Genomic DNA, 25,228 nt, shown 5'->3' on the forward strand with positions numbered 1-25,228 from the left:
ATCCAAAGGACTTTCTGTGTAACAGGATGGAGGAAAAACATAAATATCACATACTTAAAGGAAAGTGGTTTACAACCCAATCAAACCGAGAGTATGTGGATTTAAATCTTTTGTAAGCTATGAATCATGTCCATAGCTAAGCGTGGAATGGAGGATGATAGCAAGGGCATTCCTCCGCATATGGCTTACAAAGTTCTAATGATTTGAAATATAACCTTTTCAGTGAAAATATAATTGAAATAGGCATGTGGTTTGAATTGAGAAATGCCCTGAGGGTCCATTTATGGAAGGGTTGTTCGAGTAGACAGGGTCCACTACCTAGATCGTCCGAGGCTCTTTCCATGCTATTGTCATGAAAAGTTGTTGACCTTTACAACTGAATTGGGAACCAAATAGTTTGGTCTCTTACATTCCATATGGATCTAACGGAGGAAGAAAGAGACGAGTTGGACAAACAGCTGGGTGTGCTAGAGAGTTTTGTGTTTAGCCAACTGGGGCAGCAGCACAAGAGAATATGGAGGTAGAAGTCTGTAAATTTCTGTGTTCACTTTAAAGAAAGATGGTAGAGGAAGGCCGTGGTGCAACTAGACATGTGGCTGTGGGGACTCAATTACCTTCCAGAGTCATAGCTTTTGGGTAGCTAGTGGGATGAGATAAAGTGTTAATGATTGACCACCTTGGGAACAGAGTTAATCTTAGTGGGTGCAGTTACGTTATGAGGGATGAAGAAAGCCTGAACGCCTCTTTCTTCATTGATCATTAGCATCGAATCTATGGTGCCGGTATTATAAACAATTCAGTGTGGCATGGTCAATTAAGGATACAATGTCAAAGGTGTTGAAGACGTGGCTAACTAGGTTCAAAGTTTAAACATGGCAATATTGGGCAGGTTGTGCTTTCAACAATTCCATGAAATGTATCTGTAAGATCCCCCGAGAATCTCTGAGAGAACTTCCTCAAGAGAGGAAAAGAGAGCTCTGAAGAGAGAAGAGCGGAGTCTCTCAGAGGCAACATTGAAGAAGGAGATCTCCCTCACCTGTTTCTTCTAGATCAGGTGTGACGATAGAAGCTCCGTCCAGGAAATCTGCTCTTGAGTACTCAGTGGCGAATGAGAAAGTGAAAGACAGGTAAGAAGGTTTAGCAGAGAAGGGAAGGATGGATAAAGGGAAAGGTATTATCAAGGACAACAGCAAAAGGCAACATGCAGATCATTGTCCAGGCATCTATTTGAACACAGAAAGGATGTCAGCAGTTCTAGAGGAAACTCCAGATGTGATTTATCTCACGATTCCAATATTTCAGCCACCCATCACTCAGATGTTTTGCATCCAAGCAGAAGGGAGTGCACTTGACAGCCATCTCAACAGAGGTTATAGAGGCATTCTTGGAAAGGCACTCAGTCACAAGCCACACCTTGTATTTTTCGATTGTTCTTGTACTCACATTCTTTTCCCTTGAAGATTCAATTGCATGCATAGTCCTACCCTAAGATGTTCATCCAAGTCCCAAACCTCAACTTCCATGCCAGAATGAATCTCATTCATGGAGCCCAAATTGAACAAACTTGTCCTAAACCATGTTTCATGTTTGTCATTATCAGTCTCCCACATGGCAACACTAAAGAAGTACTTGACCAAGGACAGACTGTCATATAGTTGCACAAAGCATGAAAGGAAGTGGCAATAATATTGGACATTGGCGTAGCAGAGTGTCTGTTTGAAAATGTAAACAAGAGCAAGAGTGCATGTCTGAAGTGCAATTCAGAGGAGCAGCAAGTGCAAATAAAGTTCATGCAATATACCAGGCCTGTCAACATGAGTGACAGGATTCTTTGAAAATGTTGAGCATGAGGGAAATAAAAGAATTTGTTAACGACAATTCTCTCTCTACCGACTGCATTTAAGGAGAACTCTGAAGTACTCCTGATCAGTAGGGTCATGTTTCCAAGGAGCTCAAAGGCACATATCTGTCTTTGACATTCCAAGGACTTGGAATGTTGTCCTTAGCGACATAAGAGAGGCATCCTAAAAAGGCAGATGCTCTCCTCCATCAAATGGCTGGTGAAAGTAACATGTTGAGTTGGAGGCCCTAAGAACGTGCCTTTACTTGTTTCACAATCACTTCTCCAAGCAAGCCGTGATTGAAGTGGGTATGTCAAATGCAAATGCATGGGCTACCAGAAAATGCATGGGTGCATGGAAGATGTGCTTTATCGTCAATGAGATTAAAGGGCTGGCCTCTTCTCAGGTTGCCTTTAGCTGTCTCTATAAAAGCTAAGTCCATGGCAGTATTCTAGCTAAGGAGTTCCTAGGCTTCAGCCATAGATAAACGTTTATTATTCCATTCTAGTAGTTCCGCAACTTGCTAAACATGATTCCCTCTCCAAAAGAGTTTTTTCCCTTCTTTTTTTTTTTTTTGTGGGGGGGGGGGGGGGGGGGGGTTAACGTTTACAAGACCAGAGATCAAAACCTGAATCACACGAAAAATGGATCACTCCCAAAAAGAGGCAGCTTTAGATGTTTGAAATCCTTAAAATCATCCCCCTTTTTTCTTTCTTTCCTTCATTTTTTTTTTTTATTTATTTTTTGGGGAGAAGGTAAGCAAAATTTATTAGAAAAAGAAAGGCAAAGGCCGACCAAGACAAATACACCTTAAAATCATCTAATACAGTTATAAAGCATTCAAATCAGACAAATACAAATTCAATTGTGTCACTACAAAATAATTTTGAGAAGAAAGTAACTTAAGATAACATATAAACTAAATTTCAAACCTTCACATAATCAGGAACCCAGTATGTCTGTTTATTACTCTCTAGCAATTGCTCTTTAATCTCTTCTACCGCAACAAACCTACAGTAAAGGTTATTCAGCTCAAAGTATGAATGTCCTATTAAAAACCACAACATAAGGAAAACAAACAAAGTGAAGCATGAATCATGACACATTTCATTTCAGAACAGTGGATCGCATTTTGTTATGCATTACACAAAGAAAAAGCATTCCTCATAGCTCCTGATAGAACGTCATGTACAGGAGTTCACAAGAACCATAATAACACTACGTACTACGGTTAAGTTTTACATTTGCAGACAAAGTAGCCAAGGCACATACACACATTTCCAACACTTAATCATAAGTCATGACAGTGGAAAACCGAAAGTAGTCAGCATTCAAGAGAAGATGAATGAAATATGAAGGTATGGAATCAGAAGACATAATTGCAAATAGGTTTTCAAGCTCAGTGCATTTCACAGGTATTCTTGTTTAGAAGCTTCAAGCTCTCAAGTGGCAACTAAATATAGTTAGGAGTTTTGGAAGGAACCCCACCGGAATCAAGGATTGGGGAATCCTAAGGACCCGTTTAGACTGGTGGAATCCTCTTTTCTATCATGGAAAAGAAATCATTTTCCTCAGGTTTGATGTTTTCCGCCGTCTGCAAAAACAAGGCAATTAAGGAAATCGACCTCCACACAGTTTTCCTCAAAAAAAATGGTGATTTCCATTTCCTTTATTGAAAAAAAAAAAAAAAAACACTAAGAAATAGATATTTCCACGATTCTTGAGAGATATCTCTTACTTTTTACCATTGACTTATCCATATTGCCATGGAAATCATGAATGCTGAAAAAGCAAGTTATTTAGGATTCTTTCCACAGATTTCCTCAGATGTGACGTTGTCCTTTCCGAATCTACTTTTGGATTCCACCAATCCAAACAGGCCTTAAAAGACAACAAAGGCATTATTATGTCTACTTTCCATAGACTGGTTAATCCCAGTAGTTCAGATAGAGTAGAACTGTGTTGGCCATGAAAACAGGATCACGATCTCAGTTTACAGGGTAGGATGATTGGTGATAGTGGAGGGTGAGTCGCATAATGTTATCCCTTGGGCGTCAGGGAATTGCAATCCTTCCTAGGAATTAGCCTTCATATCAACTCCAGAAAATTCCAGTCACCCTTTAGATGTCACTTTTCAGCATGTTCCTAGGGCAGCTAAATTTATAGAGGATTTCTATTCTCTATCCAAATGAGCAGTCTTTAGATGTTCCATGTACATTGGATCTTCTGATTTAATATCTTAGTGGTTTATACTTTTTCTGCCCTTCAACTTGAAATTAATTTTGACACCAGCCAAAGAAAGTGTTTTAAAACCAAGATGGAGTAGTCAGACTGAGTGTCTGGTGTATGATTTTTTGCAAAATTCTGAGCGATGATGAAATCAGCAGAGCTGCTAGGTAAGGTTTATGTCCTTATTTCCGGGTTTGATCATAGGATTTAGAGTCTGGAGGCATCTAGTGCACCAATGTTTCACAAAATTTGGTTTACCCATCCCCACTAAAATCAGCTTTCGCGTGGACAGTGTGGCCTTGACAAGATGCTTACAATTGAATATTGATCACCTCAGAAAGAGTGGTTTTACCATGCCTAATAGACGCTTCCAGTGTTGTAAGCATGAAAATTCGGTTAACCACCTTCTGATCAGTTGTAGCTTCTCTAGCTCCATCGTCTGGGATTATTTCAAAGTCTGAGGTGGCCTGGGTGCTTTCAAGTTCTTTTCTGGAAATCATTAGCAACCAGTCATCTTCAGCCTGGGGTTTCTGTGTTTGTATTTTGGAACATGGCCATCCCAGTGACATTGTGGTCATTTTGGCTCAAAAAGAAAAGGAGAATCTTCTAAGGAGAAGTCTCCTCAGTCAGTGGTGGCAAATAGGATCCACAATCCCATTGTCGCCTGTGCTAGAGCAGACCTCAGACTTAGGCTTCTCCTCGACAATGCTCAAGCATAGCTCGAGAGATGTGTAGTTCAGCAGTAAGCTCACTATCCCACCCATGCCTCCTGGAGTCCACCCCTTGGGACGTATAAAGGGAACTTTGATTGCAGTTCCCTCTGAAACCCAGGGCCTACAGGAGTGGGGGGTTTGATTCCCAATAGCAGTAGTAGCATCCTGGTGACATTTCAGGGAACATCGGAATTACTTATGAAGCCTTGGCCCTCCTTTAGATTAGTAAATAAACAGTGCAGTTTCCGCTATTACCAGCCATTGATGAAGGCGACGACTCAACTGCAATTTCATGGTCAAAAGTTCAGTGCCCCTAGAGGATTGTGGACATGGTTGACGAAGTTTGTGATCTTAGTAGCCCGACCCAACTTTCCATTGCTCATGCTCCAATATTGTGTATCAGTTCTGTTGTGCTTTTCCTTTCCTCCCAGAGGTGGTTGGGCTTTGGGAATGCAGTCTGGTTCTTGTATCTACCAGAAGGTGGTTGGTCTGCTTTAGTTTTTGTTTCTACTAGTTGATGGCTAAATCTGTATCCGCATTTTTCTTTGAAATAAATTTCATCTTATCCAAAAAAAAAAAGTGATCGATCAGATCATGGTTTAAAATAGTGTCCGATATGTCTCGGTTTTGGCCAAGTCTTATTAATTTTGATCCATACCTATCTGGGCTCTGCCCCTGCTACAAGACTAACCTCTACCCAAATACAACTTGTAATGTATTGTGATGTGTCGCACTGAACCAGGGCAAGCCCTGATGAGTCAGGATGATTCAGAGTGAATCATCACCTAGGTAATTTTAGAGGAGATAAAACTCATTCAACCAGGTTTGTTAATTTCGCATGTGTGCGTGCAGCATAGTGTGCACCACAATGTCTATGGCCGTATTCGAGTTCTCACACTCTTTAAGCCTATTTGACGGGACAAGCATAGCAGGTGATACGATGTTTGGACAAAGGAGAGGAAGACAAGAAGTACGAACAAAACAAGGTTTGTGTTCTTTCCTTCTTTCTGTGCTATAAGACCAAACGCCTTCAGCCATGCCAGTATGGTACACGTGTGCAAGATTTGAGCTTCCTATCATAGCAGACACGTTGATTAGATCTTCTGGCTGGAAAACAATGCTATTTCACTGTATTATTTTCTCTGTGCTACAGCCCACACACTTCCAATAGAGGAGAGAGGAGGAACAATTTACTACTACTAATTTTCTTTTTCTTATTTTTATGTAATGGCCAGGTGAGACTTATCTGGTCTCAGACATGAGACAACGTAGCAATCCATAACCAAGATTTAAAACCTTGTGTCATACCAGCTTGAACTGGAAACAGACAAAATAGTGGACTGAGTCACTTACAAACCCCTTTTGAACAAGAAATCGTTTAGACCACCTGGGTCAACCGGTCATCTACTTTTCTACATCAAATAGATAAATAAATAAAAAATCCAATAAGCTGGATAGGAGTCCAAGCCATGGCCTCCTACTTACAAATTCATGTCCTAACCACTTTCCTATGGATGCTTTCGTTGACAAATACCTGTCATTTGTTCTTTAACATCGAGGGCCGGAGCAACTGGGACGGAAGTTGGACTGAGATGTGACATTATCTGATCTGGGTTTTCAGACAATGACAACATGTATGTCAGGCAATTTTAAAAACCTGACTTGAAAATCTATCAAGTCGAGTACAGTAACTTGATCAAGTTTTTGGAGTCTATTTTCTACTTAAATTTTATGATCATGTAGTCTTGATGAGTCAAGTCAAGATTTTATAATCATTTAGTCTTGATGAGTCAAGTTGAGTTTCATCGAATTTTGCTGGTCGAGACAGGAGTCTTGAACTAGTCTTGAAGTCATGACCAAATTGAATTTTTTTTCAAGCCTGAATGAAATATGATAGAGCCGAATCAACTCAGAGGAGTCTGAGTTTTTTGGTGTTTCGAAACTATGCTCATTAGTGAACCAGTAGACTGAAAACAGTTTCTTATAATCCCAAAAGCAATTTAAACACTTCTAGATAGGTCTGAGAGAACATGCTACATTATAATTAATACATAACTAAAAGAAGAAAAGTTAAAAATCTAATAAGAAGAAAGAGAAACAACAGGTCTGAGTGAACATGAGACTTTATAATTAATACAGAACCAAAGGAAGAAGAGTTAAAAATCTAGTAAGAAGAATGAGAAACAATGTGTGTGTATCTGTGTGCATGTTCAAATTAAATCAGCCAGAACTATCTCTTGAAAAACACAATCAGGAACCACAACCAGCAACATTGCAGAAATGTGCAAAATCATTGTCGTCATTGTCATCTTAAGCCTAATCCCAGTTAATTGGGCCGGCTAGACGAACCATTGGTACCATTCACGCTATTAAAGGCCATAACCTCAGTTCGAAATGTGCAGAAGAATTAATTAAGGAAAAAAAAAATGGAATTCTTCACATACCAGCTTGGAACAGCTCTATAAAGAAGAGGAGTTTCTGATCTCCAACAAAATGGATAAGAATGCTTAATGCTTCCTATATGAACAAGCCTGCCTTTTCCCTGTCATAAATTTACAATGTTTCTTCAAAAAAAGTACAAGATGCCCAAGAATAATGGGTACTCAAGATTTGTGAAACATGACAAATACAAGTAGTGTAAATATCCAGTAAAAATTGGTAACAGTACAGGTTTTGGTTTTCTTTGCCTGGGGTCTTCCTTTGTGCCTGGGAAAGGTAGCTTTAATCTTTGGGACAGGGTAGTTGAGAAATTGGAGAGAGTTGTCTCTATGGAAAAGTAAGCTGCTCTCTCTAGGTGGGAGGTTCACTCTCATCAGGGCCACTCTGTCCAATCTCCCAAACTACTTCACGTCTCTTTTTCAGTGTCCAAAGTCAGTGCTTGCGAGGATCAACAAGCTTAGGAGGGATTTTCTTGGGCAAGGTGGTTCCTCCTCTAATAAGAAGTTTCACCTGCTTAATTGGAAAGAAGTTTCTTGTCCTATTAAGGGGGGTTCACTGCAAGCAAAGAAGCTGATATTCCACTCCTGGCCAAAGTACCTTCCTCTCCTACTTGCCAGGATCAGCAGGCTTAGGAGGGATTTTCTTTGGCAAGGTGGTACCTCCTCTAAGAAGTTTCATCTGCTTAATTGGAAAGAAGTTTCTTGTCCTATTAAGGGGGAGTTGGGATCAACTGCCTTGATGTGATCAATCCTGCCCTATTAGGCATGTGCGTGTGGCATTTCAAGATAGAGGAGTCTAGCCACTGGAGGAGAATCACTGCTGCCAAATATGGTTCCTTCCCAAGGGTTGGTGGATCAAAGACTCATTTCTGTATAGGGCCTCTTTTCTGTGGAAATCAGTGGTTTGGGTTGCCCTGTCTATTGTTGAAGGCTTGTGGTGTGGTGATTCCCCACTTTGTGAGTCCTTCGCCTTCACTGCCCTTGCCAATCTTTGCCTGATGGCAGATATTTCAGTTGCTAGTTGTTTCTCAGTTCAAGATTTTGGTGGTGTGGATCCCCCGTCGTCGAAACTTGAATGATTCTGAATTTCTTGATTCGTGTCTTTTATCGCATTTGCAAGGGGTTTTCGCCTACTCTAGGGGTAAAGGATTCCTTGGTGTGGTGGTTCAGCAGGTCAGGTTCTTTCTCAGTGTGTTCGTTGGCCATCGCAACCTATGTCTTGTAGCTGCTGGAGTCACACCACTTTTCTCTGATCCTTTGGAACTCCTTTGAAAATTGTGGCATTTGTGTGGCTGGCTAGAAGGAATGAGATTCTCACGATTGATAACCTGTGTAAAAGACCCATGGTGTTGCCCAATGCTTATCTTTCCCGTTTGGATCCCAAGGAGTTTGCCGACCACCTCTTCATCCATTGTTCTTTCTCCCGAGTAGTGTGGTTTGGTACCTGTAGATCTGCGAACATGTGTCGGGTTATGCCTAGTTCGATTGAAGGCCAATTTTGTTCTTGGCATTCTGGAGGAGGTGATTCTCTCGGGACTGCTAGTGCTAGATGAAGGCCGGCCCTACTTGCCCTCTTGCAGTCCATTTGGCTCAAACGCAACAATCGTTGTTTTTGTCGTCTTGAGGAATCTGAGATTGGGATTTGTAATCAGGTTTTGCTTGTTTATTAAGGAATGAGCTCCTTTAGCTTGTATCTAGGGCCGGTTGGGTGGGGATATGCCCCTTGTATTAGTTTTTTATTAGAGAGACAACAAAATTTATTAAGAAACCTGCAGAAAGACGGGGAAAGAATACAACGCCATCAAAAAGCACAAACAAAATAGGCAACCAAAGCTGCTACATCAAACGGGGATCAAACCATAACAAGATTAATAGTAGAAGCAATCACTCCGTGAGTGGATGAAATCACATTACAAAAACACTGCGCATTCCTTTCTTTCTAAATTACCCATAACACTACCATAGCAATGAGCCTCCACAAAACTTTACCAGTATTCCCACTTCCTCCCCCACGCCAAGCCCAAAGGAGATCCTCAACCGAATCTGGCATAACCCAAGCCACATTAGATGCCGTGAGGAAGAAATAATGCAGTGCATTTTCACTCCGGCTCGTCATACACTTGTTTGATTCGAAGAACACTCGGGATGGACCGTTGCAAATAGGAAGTTATGTTCTTGACTCCTCACCGGGTGATTAACCGCATTTCACAGGGGCTCGAGTGGGTTAGCTCAAGGGATGCGAAGACACACTCGAGGTGGGAGGCCCATGTGATCTGAGGCCCATGAGGGGGGTTCAGCCGAGGTCTTAAACTATGAGATGTGGGGACTGGGCTATAAGATAAAAGGATTAATTTGCCATACTCTAACAGTTTGAACTTTTAAAGCAAGTGGTTATTGTGGGGATATGCCCCTTGTATTAGTTTTTTATTAGAGAGACAACAAAATTTATTAAGAAACCTGCAGAAAGACGGGGAAAGAATACAACGCCATCAAAAAGCACAAACAAAATAGGCAACCAAAGCTGCTACATCAAACGGGGATCAAACCATAACAAGATTAATAGTAGAAGCAATCACTCCGTGAGTGGATGAAATCACATTACAAAAACACTGCGCATTCCTTTCTTTCTAAATTACCCATAACACTACCATAGCAATGAGCCTCCACAAAACTTTACCAGTATTCCCACTTCCTCCCCCACGCCAAGCCCAAAGGAGATCCTCAACCGAATCTGGCATAACCCAAGCCACATTAGATGCCGTGAGGAAGAAATCCTACACTTCCCAAACGAAGGTGCGGTGAATAAATACGTGATTGATACACATCAAGCATATATTCAGAAGAACAAGGGATCACCGTTGCAAATTATCAATTGTGAGAATTTTCTTTCGCCTAACAGCCACACAAACCCGCCACACGAGGGGTCCCATAGTGCCAATGAAGATAAGGATAGGAAGAACCTCGATAAGAAGAGGAACCAACAATAAACCATAAAAAGGTCGCAATAGTGAAGATCCCATACTTGTGCCTTTTCCAATACAGCGAGTCCTCCTCAAGGGGCAAAGGTGTCACGTTATCAAAGAAATCTAACAATCCAATCAGCTCCCCAATTTCACCATCAGAAAAATTTCTACAACAAGGAGGGGCACCACGCACCCCCCCCAAAAAAAAAAAAAAAATCTTAGCAATGGGAAACAAGGATGAAACAATCTGGGCTAAGTTTGCAAGACTCAGAAAGATATCTTGAAGCGCCCTATCTCCACACCACACATCCACCCAAAAGCATATGTGATCCCCTTTGCCCAAGATAAAGGTGATACCCTCCCGCATTAAGTGTTCTGTCAACATGATTACATTTCAAACGCTCGACACATGATACAAAGACGATATCTTAGTGCACCAACCACCATCTTGAATACAGTACTTACTAGCAATAACCTCTCTCCACAGACTTCTCGACTCCGACGCAAAACGCCAATGCCATTTCCCAAGAAGAGCATTGTTCATCATCCCCAAATCCCTAATTCCCGCCCCTCCATATTTCGGTTTACAAACCTCCTACCAACTAAGAAGATGGAACTTCCGGCTATCAAGCGCCCTTTTCCACAATAAGTCTCTCTTTAATCTTTCCAGACGAGCAAGCACCAAGGATGGGCATTTAAACATGGACAAGAAGTTCCTCCCCCCCCCCGGCGCTATAAGCGTCAAATCCACGATCTGCCTACCCCTTACAAATGCCCCTTGATTTGCCGAAATGACTTTAGAAAGCACACCTTGAAAACAAATGGCAAGGGTCTTCACTAGAATTTTGTAGGGACCTCCTAACAAGTTTATCAAGCAGAAATTTGACAACTACTCAGCTCCTTTAAGTTTGGGAATGAGAGCTATGAAAGAAGCCCCAATGTCAACAGACAAACTACTACGCTCAAAGAATTCGACGATGAAATCCATAACATCTTTTTCTATAACATGCCAAAATTTTTAAAAGAATGCAATCGGGAAGCCAACCAGGCCCGGGGCTTTATCAAATCCAAGTGAATCAGTAGCCCCCTTCACTTCGTCCATAGAACAATCAGCCTCGAGAGAGGCGGCATCCTCTTCAGAAAGCATATCGAAATGAAGAAAGTTAAGGCGCGGCCTATTCCAACTATCATTAGAGAGAGGCTTTTGTAGAAGGAGAATATAGCATCACACACCTTGTTCTTGTCTGTAACTCCCTCCCCATCAACGATAATAGAAGAAATACGATTGCGTCTAGGTCAGGCACTGGCAAAGTTATGGAAGAAACGAGTATTTTTATCTCCCACTTTCAACCAAATAGCTCTGGAACGTTGTCTTCACTTTATTTCAACTTCCTTAGCCTGGTCTGCATACTTAGCTTGCAAAACAGCCCTCTTCTCCCGCCCTTCTTTTGAAAGGTTGCCCGTTTCCTCGCTAAGATCTAGCTCCTGAATTTCTGTAGCCATCTCATCAAATTTTACTTCACGGGCCCCGAGAACCTCTTTTTTCCAAGAACGAAGCTTATCTTTAAGATACTTGAGCTTCCTGTGTAATTGAAACCATGCACATCCTTCAACTATCAATGAGCTCCACCACTCCGCAACGAGGTCCTTAAAATCATCGTTCTCCAGCCAGGCTAATTCAAACCTAAAAGGTTTGGGGCCACAATTGTTAAATGGAACATCCAAAACAATAGGGTGATGATCAGAAATAATCCTAGGCGAGCCATGTTGATTGAGCAAAGGAAAGCGATCGTTGAAATCTGGAGACATTAGGAACATGTCCAATCTCGACAAAACAGCATTGTGTTGACCATTCGCCCAAGTAAATTTGGCACCTAACAAGGGAAGATCCACTAGATCGTGCTTGCCCACCCACTCAGAAAACCTTTTCATACCGTTGGGGATACAACCCCCCCGGAGATTTCTCATACCCGAAACAAATGACATTGAAATCTCCACCTAAGCACCACAGGGAATCCCATTTCCATCTGACAATATCCAGCTCAATCCAAAGGTCCTTCCTCAAACTACTAGAACATGGACCATAAACCGCAATAACAATGCAAAGAAATCCATATGCAACCTCTGAGAGAAGGATTGAGGCCGAAAAATAACCCAGCAGACAATCAAACTTCCTCCAAACATCTTCATTCCAAGCCAGAAACACCCCCCTAGCAGAACCCACGACAACCCAACCCTAGTTTTTAGTTTTTAGGTTTTTCTTTTCTTTTCCTTTTTCTGGTTTCTTTTGTCTTTTTTTCTGCTTTGTTTTTCTTTTCTTTTTCTTTTCATTTTCTTCTTTTTTTTCCTTCTTTTTTTTTTTTTGGCTTTTGCCCTAAATAATATTGCATCATCTTTCTAAGAAAAACAGTTTTGCTTTTCTTTCTTTAGTAATCCTTTATTTTGAGCATATATTATCTTGCTTTTCTTCCTATCCCTAATGATGACATATGCTTTTCATCCCATTCCTAGCAAGAAAAACCATTAAATTAAAATGTTCATAAGCCAAATTGGGGATGCTTGGAAAGATTTTTAAACAGTTTTAGCTGCTATTCTTGCCTTCACTGCAGTTATAATATCCTTATCAGCATGCTTCACATAGCGGCCTTTAAAGTCAGAGATTTTCCCAGTAAAATGCCCATCATCATCAACTGCTACTACTAGGTCCTCACCCTGAAAAAAGCCAACACGAGAAACGAAGTCAACCCTAGTACATGTTTTTCATATTGTGTCGACTGTCAAATACTCAATGCACAACTCAAATGTCCTTTTCTGGAAGTGAAAAAATAAATAAAAGGTCAAGCATTCAGATATTAAACATGGGCAAAGCATCTAAAATTAGGGAATGATGAACAAAATGACAAAAAATCATATTGAAAACACAATCCTACAATATTATTTTGATAAAATATTTACTAACCAGAATCCAGAAAGGGAAAAAAAAAAAGGAGCTATAGACAAACAAAAACTTACTACCCCTGAAAAAGGCATCCGCTTGTTGAGCTGGCTAGTCCTTTCTAGTCTAGTCGAGCCATTTCTGGTTATAGTGACTTACCTATCTTTTAAAAGAGGAGGGTGAAAGCAGCCATCAAAAATCACGGGGGATTAGAGTAATGAGTGGCTAGTCTTCCTTCGGTCTTAATACAAGGGTATTGGTGTTAGGCTTTTGAGTGAGACTATTAAGTGAAGGAGTAGTACCAGGCCCCTGGAAGGAAGGAAGGGAAGAGTCATATCATTAGAGCTGGATTCCTCTATGTTGGGGGGCTGGCGTTACCTAACCAGAATCCATAAAGAAAAACTCAAAAAAAAAAAAGACCTATAGACAAACAAAACTTACTACCCCTGAAAAAGGCAATACTCACTCCGAAAACGAGTCAAAGTAAGAAGAAATAAAAGGAGAGAACCATGAGGGCATAACAAAATTTGACTCCCTGAAGTAAATAAAAAAAATTTTAAAAAAAAAAGGTGCTGCTCTAGAATGGAAAAGAAAACAGAATATGAGAAAGGAAGATTTGTGGAAAGTTTTTATGACCGCCATCTCTTGAATGCAATGTTCAAAAACTCAAGAAGTCTGTCTGAGACAATCGAGCCATGCTCACCTGGTAATGAGTCAAATAGAGTTTTTGAAACTCCATATGACCTTGACTGAGAAAATTTTTTTATAAAAATAAAATAAAAACATTCTACAAGTTTGAAAGATGTGAGGGGTTCTCATCCGTTCATGGAGACTACTACAAACTTTACTGAAGAAATAAAAAACTAAGGTACTCGACCAAGTAGATGGTTTGCTCAGCTCATTACTAGACTAAGTAGACTCAATTCTAGAACATTTCATGTCCTTGTTGAGGTTCTACTTGTAAACCCCTTCCCCCAAACATGACTATCAAAGTGCGAGTTTGCAACTAAACCATAATGAAAACAAACACGCCAACATAGAACATGCAGTCAACAACTCAACATCAACCAGGACCCTTTTTGTTGCCAAGGTTACACCTACGTAATACACACAAAGGGGATTTTGCTCTATTCCCCCCGACCTTCACTTTACACCACGCTAAGTCTCCGTCGTGGAATTAGACCAACGGGGTATCTCCATAGCAACTAAAAAGCTACTAACGACAATGTACAAAAAGGAAAGGGCCAATCATATAAAGAAACTTGCTGGCTTAATGACAATGTACAAAAAGCTATTAACGAGAAATGTTCATGTCTCAAAGTTTGGCAGGGGACTAGAAACAATGAAAATTTTGAACAATATAGAAATGTCAAAAAGATTGCCAAAAAGGTACTAAGGCTAAACTTGAGGCTTATGATGATCTTTAAAATAGATTGAGGACAAGAGAAGGTGAAGGAGTGTGTTAATTGGGGGTTAAATACAGAAATCTTGTTCCACCATTCGACTCGATCAAGAGCCATACGAGCCATACCTTTAGTTAGACCATAGATCATCAAGTCTTTTCTTACCACCTCCATCCACGTCCTTTTGGGCCTTCCCCTAGCCCTCTTAGAGCTTCAACTTGTACCAACTCACTCCTTCTAACTAGCATGGTTCTGGGTGTCTATTGCACATGACCAAACCATCTAAGTCTACTTTAGCTCATCTTATCACCTATTGGTGGTGCTACTATGTTCCATTGAACACATTCATTCTTTTCGGTTATCTTACACATACCTATTGGTGCTACTCTTATATTCCCTCAAATTGTCTGATTACAAGTGACATCCAAAAAGAAGCTATCTTACATGTACACACTTAAGGATGAGAGGATAAACTAATTAAGGAGATAAGTTCCTTTAAAAAAGAAAAGGGAGGGATTGGTCATTTTAGTTGTCTTTAAAAGGAGAGAAGAAGAGGATTTAGTGTGATGGGGATCAACCCTTAAAGTTAAGTCAGGAGAAAGAAAACTAATAAGAATGATTTTTATTTTTATTTTAGAGAGAGAGAGAGAGATCATAGCAACTTTATTAGAAGACTTGCAACAAGCGATAAAAGAATACAACCCGAACAAAAACAAAAAGCTCAAAAAAAAGAACCAGCCAAGGCGGCCTTTACATAGACAGCCCAACCTATGACAACACCTTTGACTTTTCTAATGACCCTGTCCACACCCTCACATTAATTCCTAAAACAACGCCCATTTCTAGCTCCCCAAATAACTCAAAAAGACAGCCATGATGACAAGTCTCCAAATAGCTTTCCTGGACTAGCCAAGCCATGATGACAAGTCTCCAAATAATGAATGAGAGTGATGTGGGCCCCACTGACAAAGACAGGCCCATAAGCTTTAAGGCTTATAGCCGCAAGCCCAATAAGGCCCATGACCGTCCAAAAGACCCATAGATTGGGCCCATATTCTACTACACCAGCAAGTCATTCAAACTGTTTCCTATAAGCTTCATATCTTAATTAGAAGTTGTTTTCATTCAAGGATTCTCTAGGAAGCCAAGTCTTTGTTTTGAAATTAGAGTTCTAGAAAGATATTCATAGGAAATTGTTCTCCTCTTTGAGACTAATGCTTTAGTTATTAATTCTCCTTGAAACTAGAGTGACTTTTAGTTTTCCTAAATCCTTGAGTTAATGTAGGAAAGTTCTATTGAATCTATAGAAGGAAAAGTCCATGGCATTGTAAACCATTCCAAATCTGAGGTTGAATGAACAGTTTGTTAATGGTGAAACTCCATTATATTCTTCTAGATGAGACTCCTAGAAAACCTTAGTGAGACTCCAAGGCATATCCTCCACTCTTTTACTCTTTTCTGTCTCTCTGCTTATTATTTTCTTGCCCCCTTAACTTCAAGCCCTAAAATCTTCTCCATAAACCTTCCCCTATTACCCAAGGTGTCCCGTATCGGTATCGGTTGGCGTAACGGTGACCTCCAAAACCGATACGGATACGGGGGCGTAACGGCCGGTAACGGCGCAAAATATTTTTTTTTGCCAAAAAAATATGAAAAAATATGGATTAAATCCGGAATATTCTAAGCATTCTAAATATGCATTCATTTATAAATTGAAACATGTTTATGGTAGTGTAACGGTCCACTCTTTGGTGAGAAGTTGTAACGGACTGTCTGATAAATTTATGAACCAGATAACCTGAATTTGACTACAAAATTCATATATTTAATTTTCTAACTATCTACTATCAATGATAGATATATTAGAATGAATATAATATGAAAATATCTTACATTTAGGTGTTTGCAATTATTTTTGAGGGCCAAAATTCATGCGTAAATAGAAAAAAATATTTAAAAAATATAAAATGGCACCCCAAATATGTAAAATGCATATTAACATGTTCTACTATGATTAACACATCATATGGCATCATTAAAACAGTAAAAGAATCATTAAAAAATGATTTTCAAATTTTCAAAAAAAGGGCCGAAATAAATGCGTAAATAGAAAAAAATTTAAAAAATATATAAAATGGCACCCCAAATATGTAAAATGCACATTAACATGTTCTACTATGATTAACACATCATATGACATCATTAAAACAGCAAAAGAATCATTAAAAAATGATTTTTCGAATTTTCAAAAAAAGGGCCGAAATAAATGCGTAAATAGAAAAAAATATTAAAAAAAATATAAAATGGCACCCCAAATCTGTAAAATGCATATTAACATGTTCTACTATGATTAACACATCATATGGCATCATTAAAACAGCAAAAGAATCATTAAAAAATAATTTTTCGAATTTTCAAAAAAATGGCCAAAATAAATGCGTAAATAGAAAAAAATATAAAAAATATATATAATGGCACCCCAAATCTGTAAAATGCACATTAACATGTTCTACTATGATTAACACATCATATGACATGATTAAAACAGCAAAAGAATCATTAAAAAATGATTTTTTGAATTTTCAGAAAAGGGCCGAAATAAATGCGTAAATAGAAAAAAATATTAAAAAAATATAAAATGGCACCCCAAATCTGTAAAATGCACATTAACATGTTCTACTATGATTAACACATCAAATGGCATGATTAAAACAGCAAAACAACCATTAAAAATTGATTTTTCGAATTTTAAAAAAAGGGGCCAAAATTCATGCGTAAATAGAAAAAAATATAAAAAAATTATTAAATGGCACCCCAAATCTATAAAATGCACATTAACATGTTCTACTATGATTAACACATCATATGACATGATTAAAACAGCAAAACATATTAAAAAAAAGTATAAATACCTATTTTTGACGAATTTCTGAAAAATGGCCCACCGAGCTTTGATTCAAAAAAATCTGTAATATAATGTGTTTTTATCTCAAAAACCTAGCCAAGGTTGGTCGAAATTAGTAGTAGAAGGAGTGAGAAACAGTTTGGAAGCATTCAAAAGGATTTCAAGAAATTGTTCCTTTGAGCTAAGTTTATATTAATTCTCTTAAAAATGATTTTATTTTCCTAAAACAGAGCTAAAAATGAAATAAAAAGAAGTTACCGTTACGGCCGTTACACCCCGTAACGGGCCCGTATCGGCCGATACGGGTACAAAATCGGGTATCGGCCGATACGACCCCGAAACGCGTAACGGTTCCTACCGTTACCGTTACGTAACGGCCGATACGTAACCGTTTTGGCACACCTTGCTATTACCCCTTTATACCTTTCATTCCACCCTTCCTTTACCACCACCAGCAACCCCTCTTTAACCCTCTTCAGCTATAATAGTTAGGTGCACATCAGTGGAAGCCGTTCAGTCCTCATGTTAAGAGGTATGCCCTACATCAGTGCAAAGTAGACCTGCGTAACGTGTACAACCATGTACAAGCAACATGCATAGCACTAATCCAACCAGGTTTCTAAACAACATAAGCACTACTCTAACCAGGTTCCTAAACAACATGAGCACTAACCCAGGCATGGAGAACAATCCCTGATTCAAAATGCAAAGCAATTGCCAAATGCATGCATAAGGACATTTACAAAAACATACAAAAATGCAAAAGATTTCAGATTGCACATGTCAGTTGAAAATCTGAATATTTGAACTGTTTCCTAGGAGAACGATCAGTAGAAAAACTAGCATATACACTTACAAAATTAATCTTGTGTGACTCGTGTCCAACACTGACATAAAATAAGAATTGGCAAGAATATATTTCATTTGACTTAGTATCTCAGATACTTCAGTGCATAAGCCTAACAGCATTGTCCCTTACTAGGATGTTAGTTGACAAGCAGAAAGATAAAAAGTAGTAGCATTTGCATGAGCTGAACCTTCTGGATAATATTTGAATTAAGGCAGACACGATAATCATCTTCACCAAATGCAGGAGCACAATGAACAACCCCAGTCCCGCTATCATCAGTAACATAGTTGTCTGAAACAACCCTGAATGCTGCATCTGAGAGCTCTGAGAAATAATCAAACAGCGGCAGATACCTGGAATGATCAATTACCTTTATTAGGACAATACAAACCAAACGTCATCTTAGAATATGAAGAATAGTAGTGCTGGAGATGCAAACAAAGTGAAAGTACCAGAACAAATAGCTGCATTTACATTATCTGGAGTAGAACTGCTTGATTTTTGTGATTATAGAGAGATGCCCCATCCACAATGTGACCCAAAACTTGGGAGGTGTAGATAGCAGTACTTGAGTCGTCAATGTAAGGAGATAAGCAACTTTCTAAAATGATGGTGAATCAGAAGAGTATAGCCCCTTTTTTCTTTCCTTTTTTAAGAGGTTAGTTTAGCTCTCTTTGGTGGATAGAGAAGTACAGCCATACTTTCTAAATTCCCTAAGTGCGTTCAAATCAGATTTAAAACCCTTCGGATGTCCTTTCATAAGGCAAGATTTTGGCAAGTCGAAAAACTAATTGTGGGAAAAAATTTGCCCAAAGCTAAAGTAAACTAACTCCTAAAATCTTGACAATGGTCCTGTACCATGTATTCAAGAAGAACCAACAGCTCTGTAAGGAATGAGTTGCTAAGAACTCATTAATCCACAGTCCTAATATCTATTCATAAAAAATCTGGAGGAAGGAAATCCAGTTCGTTGCTGGTTTCTTACCCGTAATTTTTTCAAGAATTCCATGAGTGTATATGGCCACTTGAAACAATCCGTAAATTAATTTTAAATGCAGTGAATGATAAAGAATATGCAATATTAATCTAAAAGAAGTGCAGAGAGCTTACTTCAACCTCACCAGGGAAGCACCTGAAACTTTTCCCAGCAGCTCATAGGATCCAGTATCTATTCCACTCTTCACTTTTTCACTTGAGGACCCCTTGCTCTTTGAATTTGGAGGTTTTGCATCTTTAACAGACCCATTGGGCGCGTCTGATTTGGTTTTCTTGCTCGGCAACTGGGACATCCGAGATTCTGCAACAATGTATGTTGACCCAGTTGACTTGTCCCGAACCTGTTGTTTTGAAGTTCCAGTGAGATAATCAACTAACAGAAAGCAGCATAGATTTAAACAAGTCAAAGAATGCATGTGAAGAAGGTCACAGTAGCTATTCTCAGATTGTGATATCATTATTCTCATACTACACAAGCTGAACTCAACCACATAACATTTTTAGTAAGGTGAAGTACAATATAAAAAGAAATCTTTCAGCAAACATTACTATAAGAATGACCAGAAGAAACAAAACATTCAAATTCTGATATGAAGACAGTTGAGGTCAGTAATCCTTCAAAAAAAAAAAGACAGTCGAGGTCAGGAACTGATGCAGCAAAAGGAGATTTTTGGATCCAAAATAAAGATATAGGATAGATGGGATTAAACTGATATTTTGAACAATAGTATCTCGCTCAGAAGTGCTGAAATCCAGAAGACGGGTCTCCTCTCGGGACTGAAATTGCTTGGTACTTAATATGGAGCATTCCCTTAGAGCTCTGGAATAAGGACGTTCTCACTGCCATTGGTGAGTGTATAGGGGAGATCCTGGTTATCGTCGAAGCCTCAGAAGTCGATGAAGACCTCAGTGCTACCCGCCTGAGGATCAAGAGGAAGGTTGCTCTGATGTGGGATTTTGTCCCTCTCAGCGTAGGAGAGGTATGTCTCCAGCTTAGGGTGGAAAAGGAATGGCAGTAGGGGGTTCCATGCAGGTGGAGGCAGGCCTAGAAGTGGAGGGAAGAACTGTGGCAGCCATTTGTCGCCGGAAACTACGCACGGGAAGATGAAGCACCTTTTCCATGGTCCAATGGAGCTTCGTTCGAGGGAGCAAGGAGGTGTACGCAGACATTGCACCCGCAGGAGGTAGTGGGACAGATGGTGCAATCACAACCATCTGTTGGGCTTCAGTGCTCTGAGGGAGCATCGGGTGGGTGTGGTGCACCTCTTGTACGCTACGTGGGATCGGGAGAAGACTCGCACGAGGGCGATGCAGAGACTCATGCTAGGGAGATTTTTTCTCCTCCAAATCCGAAGAGGATCGGAATGAGGGTCAACCCGAAGCAAGGAGCCAAGTTCATGTTTGGAGTGACATGGTTGGTTCGGAATCGCTCTTGCCTTCAGGTCGAAGCCGAAGCTACTATGGAGGTGGTTGAGCAGACGACAATTGTCCATCTCGAGCCTTATAGCGAATTGAGTGTGATGTCAACATCGACCCTTAGTTGCAGTGTTGCTACTTCTAAAGGAAAGGTTGCCGACACGTGCAACACACATGACTCTTGTCAATGGGCCAGTCTCTTAAGCCTTTTGGGTCGGTATGCGAAAGCCCTGCCCACTTTACCTCCCTCGTGCCATCCACAACCTGTGAGGGGTCTAATTTAAGGCTCATTTTATCTCCAAAGAGGAGACTTCTGCTCCCCTATAGTAGAGGAGGCACGAGAGTGGTTCTCCTTTGAAGTGACACTCCTGCCCTCCCTTCCAAAACGGCTTCCACCCTGAACAGTCGACGACGTGAAGTCCAAGTTGGTCCTTCTAGGGAAGTTTCATGCTACCAAACTCTAGGAGAAGGCAATGATGAAGAAGCTGAGACGTCTGTTCTCCATACCGCAAAAGAGTCCAAGGCCCTAATGGTTGTTCTAGTTGAACCCTTAGATGAAGGTATGTTGACTCTCATGGGTGAGCATCATGGAGACTTTAGATGTTACGCCATTGCAAGGAACAGTGTACAGGGAGTCAGGTCCAGAAGCAGGCAAGTTCCAGATGGTCGAGGCGGAATGTCCATATGACAAGGAGCTAGTAGACAATATCGAAGAGGAGATTGATTAGACGGAGAATGTCATTGATAGAGTGGGGAGGAAATTAGGGATGTCCCTTCAGGCACTTGATGAAGAAGCCTTGGCTCTTTTCCAGTTCATTGAATGGGAGGGAGTTCGGCAGACAAGTTAGTTTCAAAGCATAGCTCGAAAGGTCATAGGAAACTTCTTAGACTCAAAAGCTCAGTTAACTATGAGATTGGGAGCAAAATCAGCAGGCCACCCAAGGGCAAGAGGCCGAGGTCTGTTTCCTGATGAATGTCTCAGTAAGAATGTCAAGGGGCTAGGGTGCAAGAACGAGAGATCCCAAATCAAGGAGATGTGCAAGAAGTCTAAAGCTCAGATTATCACGCTTCAGGAGACCAAGTTATCCTCCTTCAACAGATTTACTATGGACTCAACGTGGGGAATTAAGTTGAAAGATTTTGTCAGCCTAGACACAGTGGGATCAGTAGGAGGGGGGTTCCGGTGGCTTGAAACTCATCCATCTGGAGGACAAAGGATATTTGGTGTGGTGATTTTATAGTTTCGGTGGTCCTATCAGAAATTGTGACAAGATTTAAGTGGTTGTTTACTTCAGTGTATGGTCCCTACAAATCCGATCAAGAGGTTTGGGTTTCAAGAGGAGATTAAGGCCATTCCTACCATTAGAAAAGAATTTCTTTCTTTCTTACATTTGATTATGTTATAGAAGAATTTTTCTTTCTTAGGTTTGATTATGTTGGCCCTTGTTCCAAGTCTACCCTCATTAAGACGCTCCAACTTGCAAGGGAGTGTTGAAAAGTTGATAGTTGGATAAGCCCATTGGGCCCAAGTCCGTGTAATAAGGCCCATATGTCCCATTCACGTTTTTACTATTATAAATAAGAGTAGAGGGGTTGGGGTTTCAATACAACCTAAGCATCTCTCTCTCTCTCTCTCTCTCTCTCTCTCTCTCTCTCTCTCTCTCTCTCATCTTTCTTCTTCTCATTGTAGCTCATAAGCCCTCAAGATTCGCAAAATGTAGTCGTTTAACATGGTATTAGAGCCTAAGTGATCCTAGGGTTTCTTTTTCTTCTTCTAGGGTTTCCTCTTCTTTTCCCTTCACCTTTTTTCTTATTCTTCTTCAATTCCTTTTTTGAATAAAAAAATTTGGACTTGCTGATTTTTGTGTTGCCTTAGCAAGGGTTCACTCTTTTTTCTTTTTTTTTGAAGCAGATCTTTGTGTTGCCTTTGCTAGGTCCGCTGGATTTTTCCTATTGAAGCAAATTTTTGCATCGCTTTGAATAGGGTTTGCTGATTTTTTCTATCAACACAAATTTTTTTGAGTATTTTTTGTGTTTCCCTTTCTAATCCTCGATGGTTCCCCCCTTTCCTTCCTTTTTGCTTTTTCTTCTTTCTTTCCTTCTTTTTCCTCTTTTTCTTCTTCCTCTTAACTCTATGAGTTTTATTCTTCTAATCTTTCTCAACAAGTGGTGTTTCCCCTCCTTCCCTTCCTAACCTTCTTTTATTTCTTTCCTCTTTCCCTTTTTTTCTTCCCCATGGCCTACGCAACAACAGCTTCTTATTAGCCCTTTTCTCTTCACCATTCATTCTTCTTTTTCATTATTTTTTCTATTTTTAGAGACGTGGGGTGGGGCCTTTTCCTCTTTGACTTGTTGTGATTCATGAGAGGGGTGGCTTGCGGCTGGAATTTTTAGGATTTTAAATTGTGTTGCTGGATTCGAAGCCCCTTTGTTGATCGGCTGAAGGTTTTTTGTGATCTAGCTCATGTGTTGCTGGATTTGAAGCCTCTTTGATGTGTGGTTGAAGCCTTTGCTTATTTTTTCGTTGTCTGGTTGGAAGTATTTTACTGCATTGTCTCTTGCCATGTGACATGTGCTCGTCTTTTCTCCACCACCTCCTTTGACGAGTAGCAATTTCTTCATTTCAAACTCTCCTTGCCAAGATGTGTGATGTGACCAGTATTTATTCAGAGCAGTTGGACCAACCTTGGTTGAGCTAGATAGTTGATCCAGGCTCGCTGCTTATGTTGGACAGTTGGTCCATTCTTATTTGTTCTGAATAATTGTCTGAACTTATGATTGTATTGGGCAGTTGGCTCAACCTTTGTTGAGTGCCGGTTCACCTAAAAGTATTGGTGGTCAGATCACCTCCACTTCTCATTTGCTCGTTCGCCTCTCGTCACGGCCAGCACTACTCATCTCCAAAACCACGCTACTTTTTTATTTTCTGCTTTTACGAAATCTTTTATGTGCCTCCCCAAACTCAAGCTCCTCTTTTCATAGCACCTTGAGTTTGGAGGAGTTGGGTTAGAGCATAATTGTTCTCTTAGGTTTGATTATGTTAGAGAAGAATTTCTTTCTTTATTAGGTTTCATCACTTTAGCCACTGTTCCAAGCTAGACCTCATTAGGATGCTCCAACTTGAGTGTTGAAAGGTTGATAGTTGAATAAGGCCTATTGGGCCCATGTAATAAGGCCCATAGGCCCCATTCACGATTTTACCATTATAAATAAGAGTGGAAGGCTGGGGTTTCAATACACCCTAAGCATCTCATATTCTTGCACCATCTCTCCTCTCTCTCGCTCTCTCTGTCTCATTGTCTCTCTTTCATCTTTCTTCTCCTTCGTCTTCTTTTCATTGTAGCTTCTCATAGGCCCTCAAGATTAGCACAATTATTTTTTTTTGAGAAGTGATGAAATATCATAAAAGAAAAAAAGATAAAAGGGGGATTGGCCCGCTGAGATAGCAGACCAAAACACCTATAAAGAAGGAAACGAAAACAAATCGCTACTGCCTAACTGCAACGCGTGGGAGGCCCATTCCACTATGAGGAAATGAACCCTCTTAATAAGATGAGATTCCCCTTTGAAGCATCTCCCATTACGCTCTTCCCAAATCGCCCACCACATTGCCGCTAACGACATTCTCCAAACCTGATTTTTCTGCTTACCGAAAGCTGCCCCATGCCAAGCTTTAAGCAAACTGACGGAAGAAGAGGGGAGGACCCATGAGATATTGAACCAAGAAAAAACCGCTGACCATAACTGAAGCGTAAGGGGGCAATGAAAAAAGAGGTGATTCACTGATTCTGCTTCTGCCATGCAGCAAAGGCAGATGTTAGGAATACACATGCCTCTTTTCCTGAGATTATCTACTGTCAGGACCTTCCTGTTACTAACCAGCCAGCTGAAGACCACAATCTTTGGCGGAAGTTTGAATTTCCACATTTGATCTGCCAAGGGAACTGCCGAACCGCGGGGATAGTTGAGAATGTGATTGTATAGGGATTTGACAGAGAAAATTCCTTTTTTATCTTGATGCCAAAGGATACTGCCCGGGACACTCTGATCTGGATTGCTGCTGTTGAGGAGAGATAACAGGGCCGCTAGCTCAGCGACTTCATTGTCTTGCAAATTTCTATGACACGGAATATCCCACACGTACTTGGGAGCCAAGAAAGGAGAAACTGTCTGAAACTGTTAACGCCCGATTAAGAGCCAGACGAAAGATGAGATGGAACGCTTCTTTAAGGGGGATATCTCCAATCCAAATGTCATTCCAAGAGGAAATATTGTTCCCATTGCCAACCGAGAAGTGGATCCCATTAACAACTTCCTGTTTCATCTCTAACACCCCTTTCCATAATGTCGACGCTCTATAGGCTGCTGAATCTTTGGTCCACCACCCTCCAACCGACTGACCATATTTGCATTTAACCAATGTCTTCCACAAAGGCCCCGGGATCGGACCCGAGCCTCCCAGTCCATTTACCGAGCAGAGCCCGATTCATCCACTTCAGCTTTCTGACACCTGCACCACCATCTCTGGTGTGAAGGCAC

The 25,228-nt window shown here is 40.4% G+C and overlaps 1 protein-coding gene across 3 annotated transcripts in view; it reads right to left on the reverse strand.

The window, feature by feature from the left end:
- The window catches only part of LOC131230772 (isoleucine--tRNA ligase, cytoplasmic), a 62,888-nt gene that overhangs the window by 29,136 nt on the left and 8,524 nt on the right, over nucleotides 1-25,228 (reverse strand). For all 3 annotated transcript variants that reach the window (XM_058226738.1, XM_058226739.1, XM_058226740.1), the window contains exons 4-8: nucleotides 19,388-19,614; nucleotides 18,465-18,630; nucleotides 12,783-12,896; nucleotides 7,228-7,325; nucleotides 2,774-2,852 (exon numbers count right to left, since the gene is read on the reverse strand). In XM_058226738.1, coding sequence (XP_058082721.1) covers nucleotides 2,774-2,852; nucleotides 7,228-7,325; nucleotides 12,783-12,896; nucleotides 18,465-18,630; nucleotides 19,388-19,614 — 684 coding nt within the window. The remainder of the gene's footprint in view (nucleotides 1-2,773; nucleotides 2,853-7,227; nucleotides 7,326-12,782; nucleotides 12,897-18,464; nucleotides 18,631-19,387; nucleotides 19,615-25,228) is intronic.

This window comes from Magnolia sinica, chromosome 17 (assembly GCF_029962835.1).
Source record: "Magnolia sinica isolate HGM2019 chromosome 17, MsV1, whole genome shotgun sequence".
NCBI classification, from domain to species: domain Eukaryota; kingdom Viridiplantae; phylum Streptophyta; class Magnoliopsida; order Magnoliales; family Magnoliaceae; genus Magnolia; species Magnolia sinica.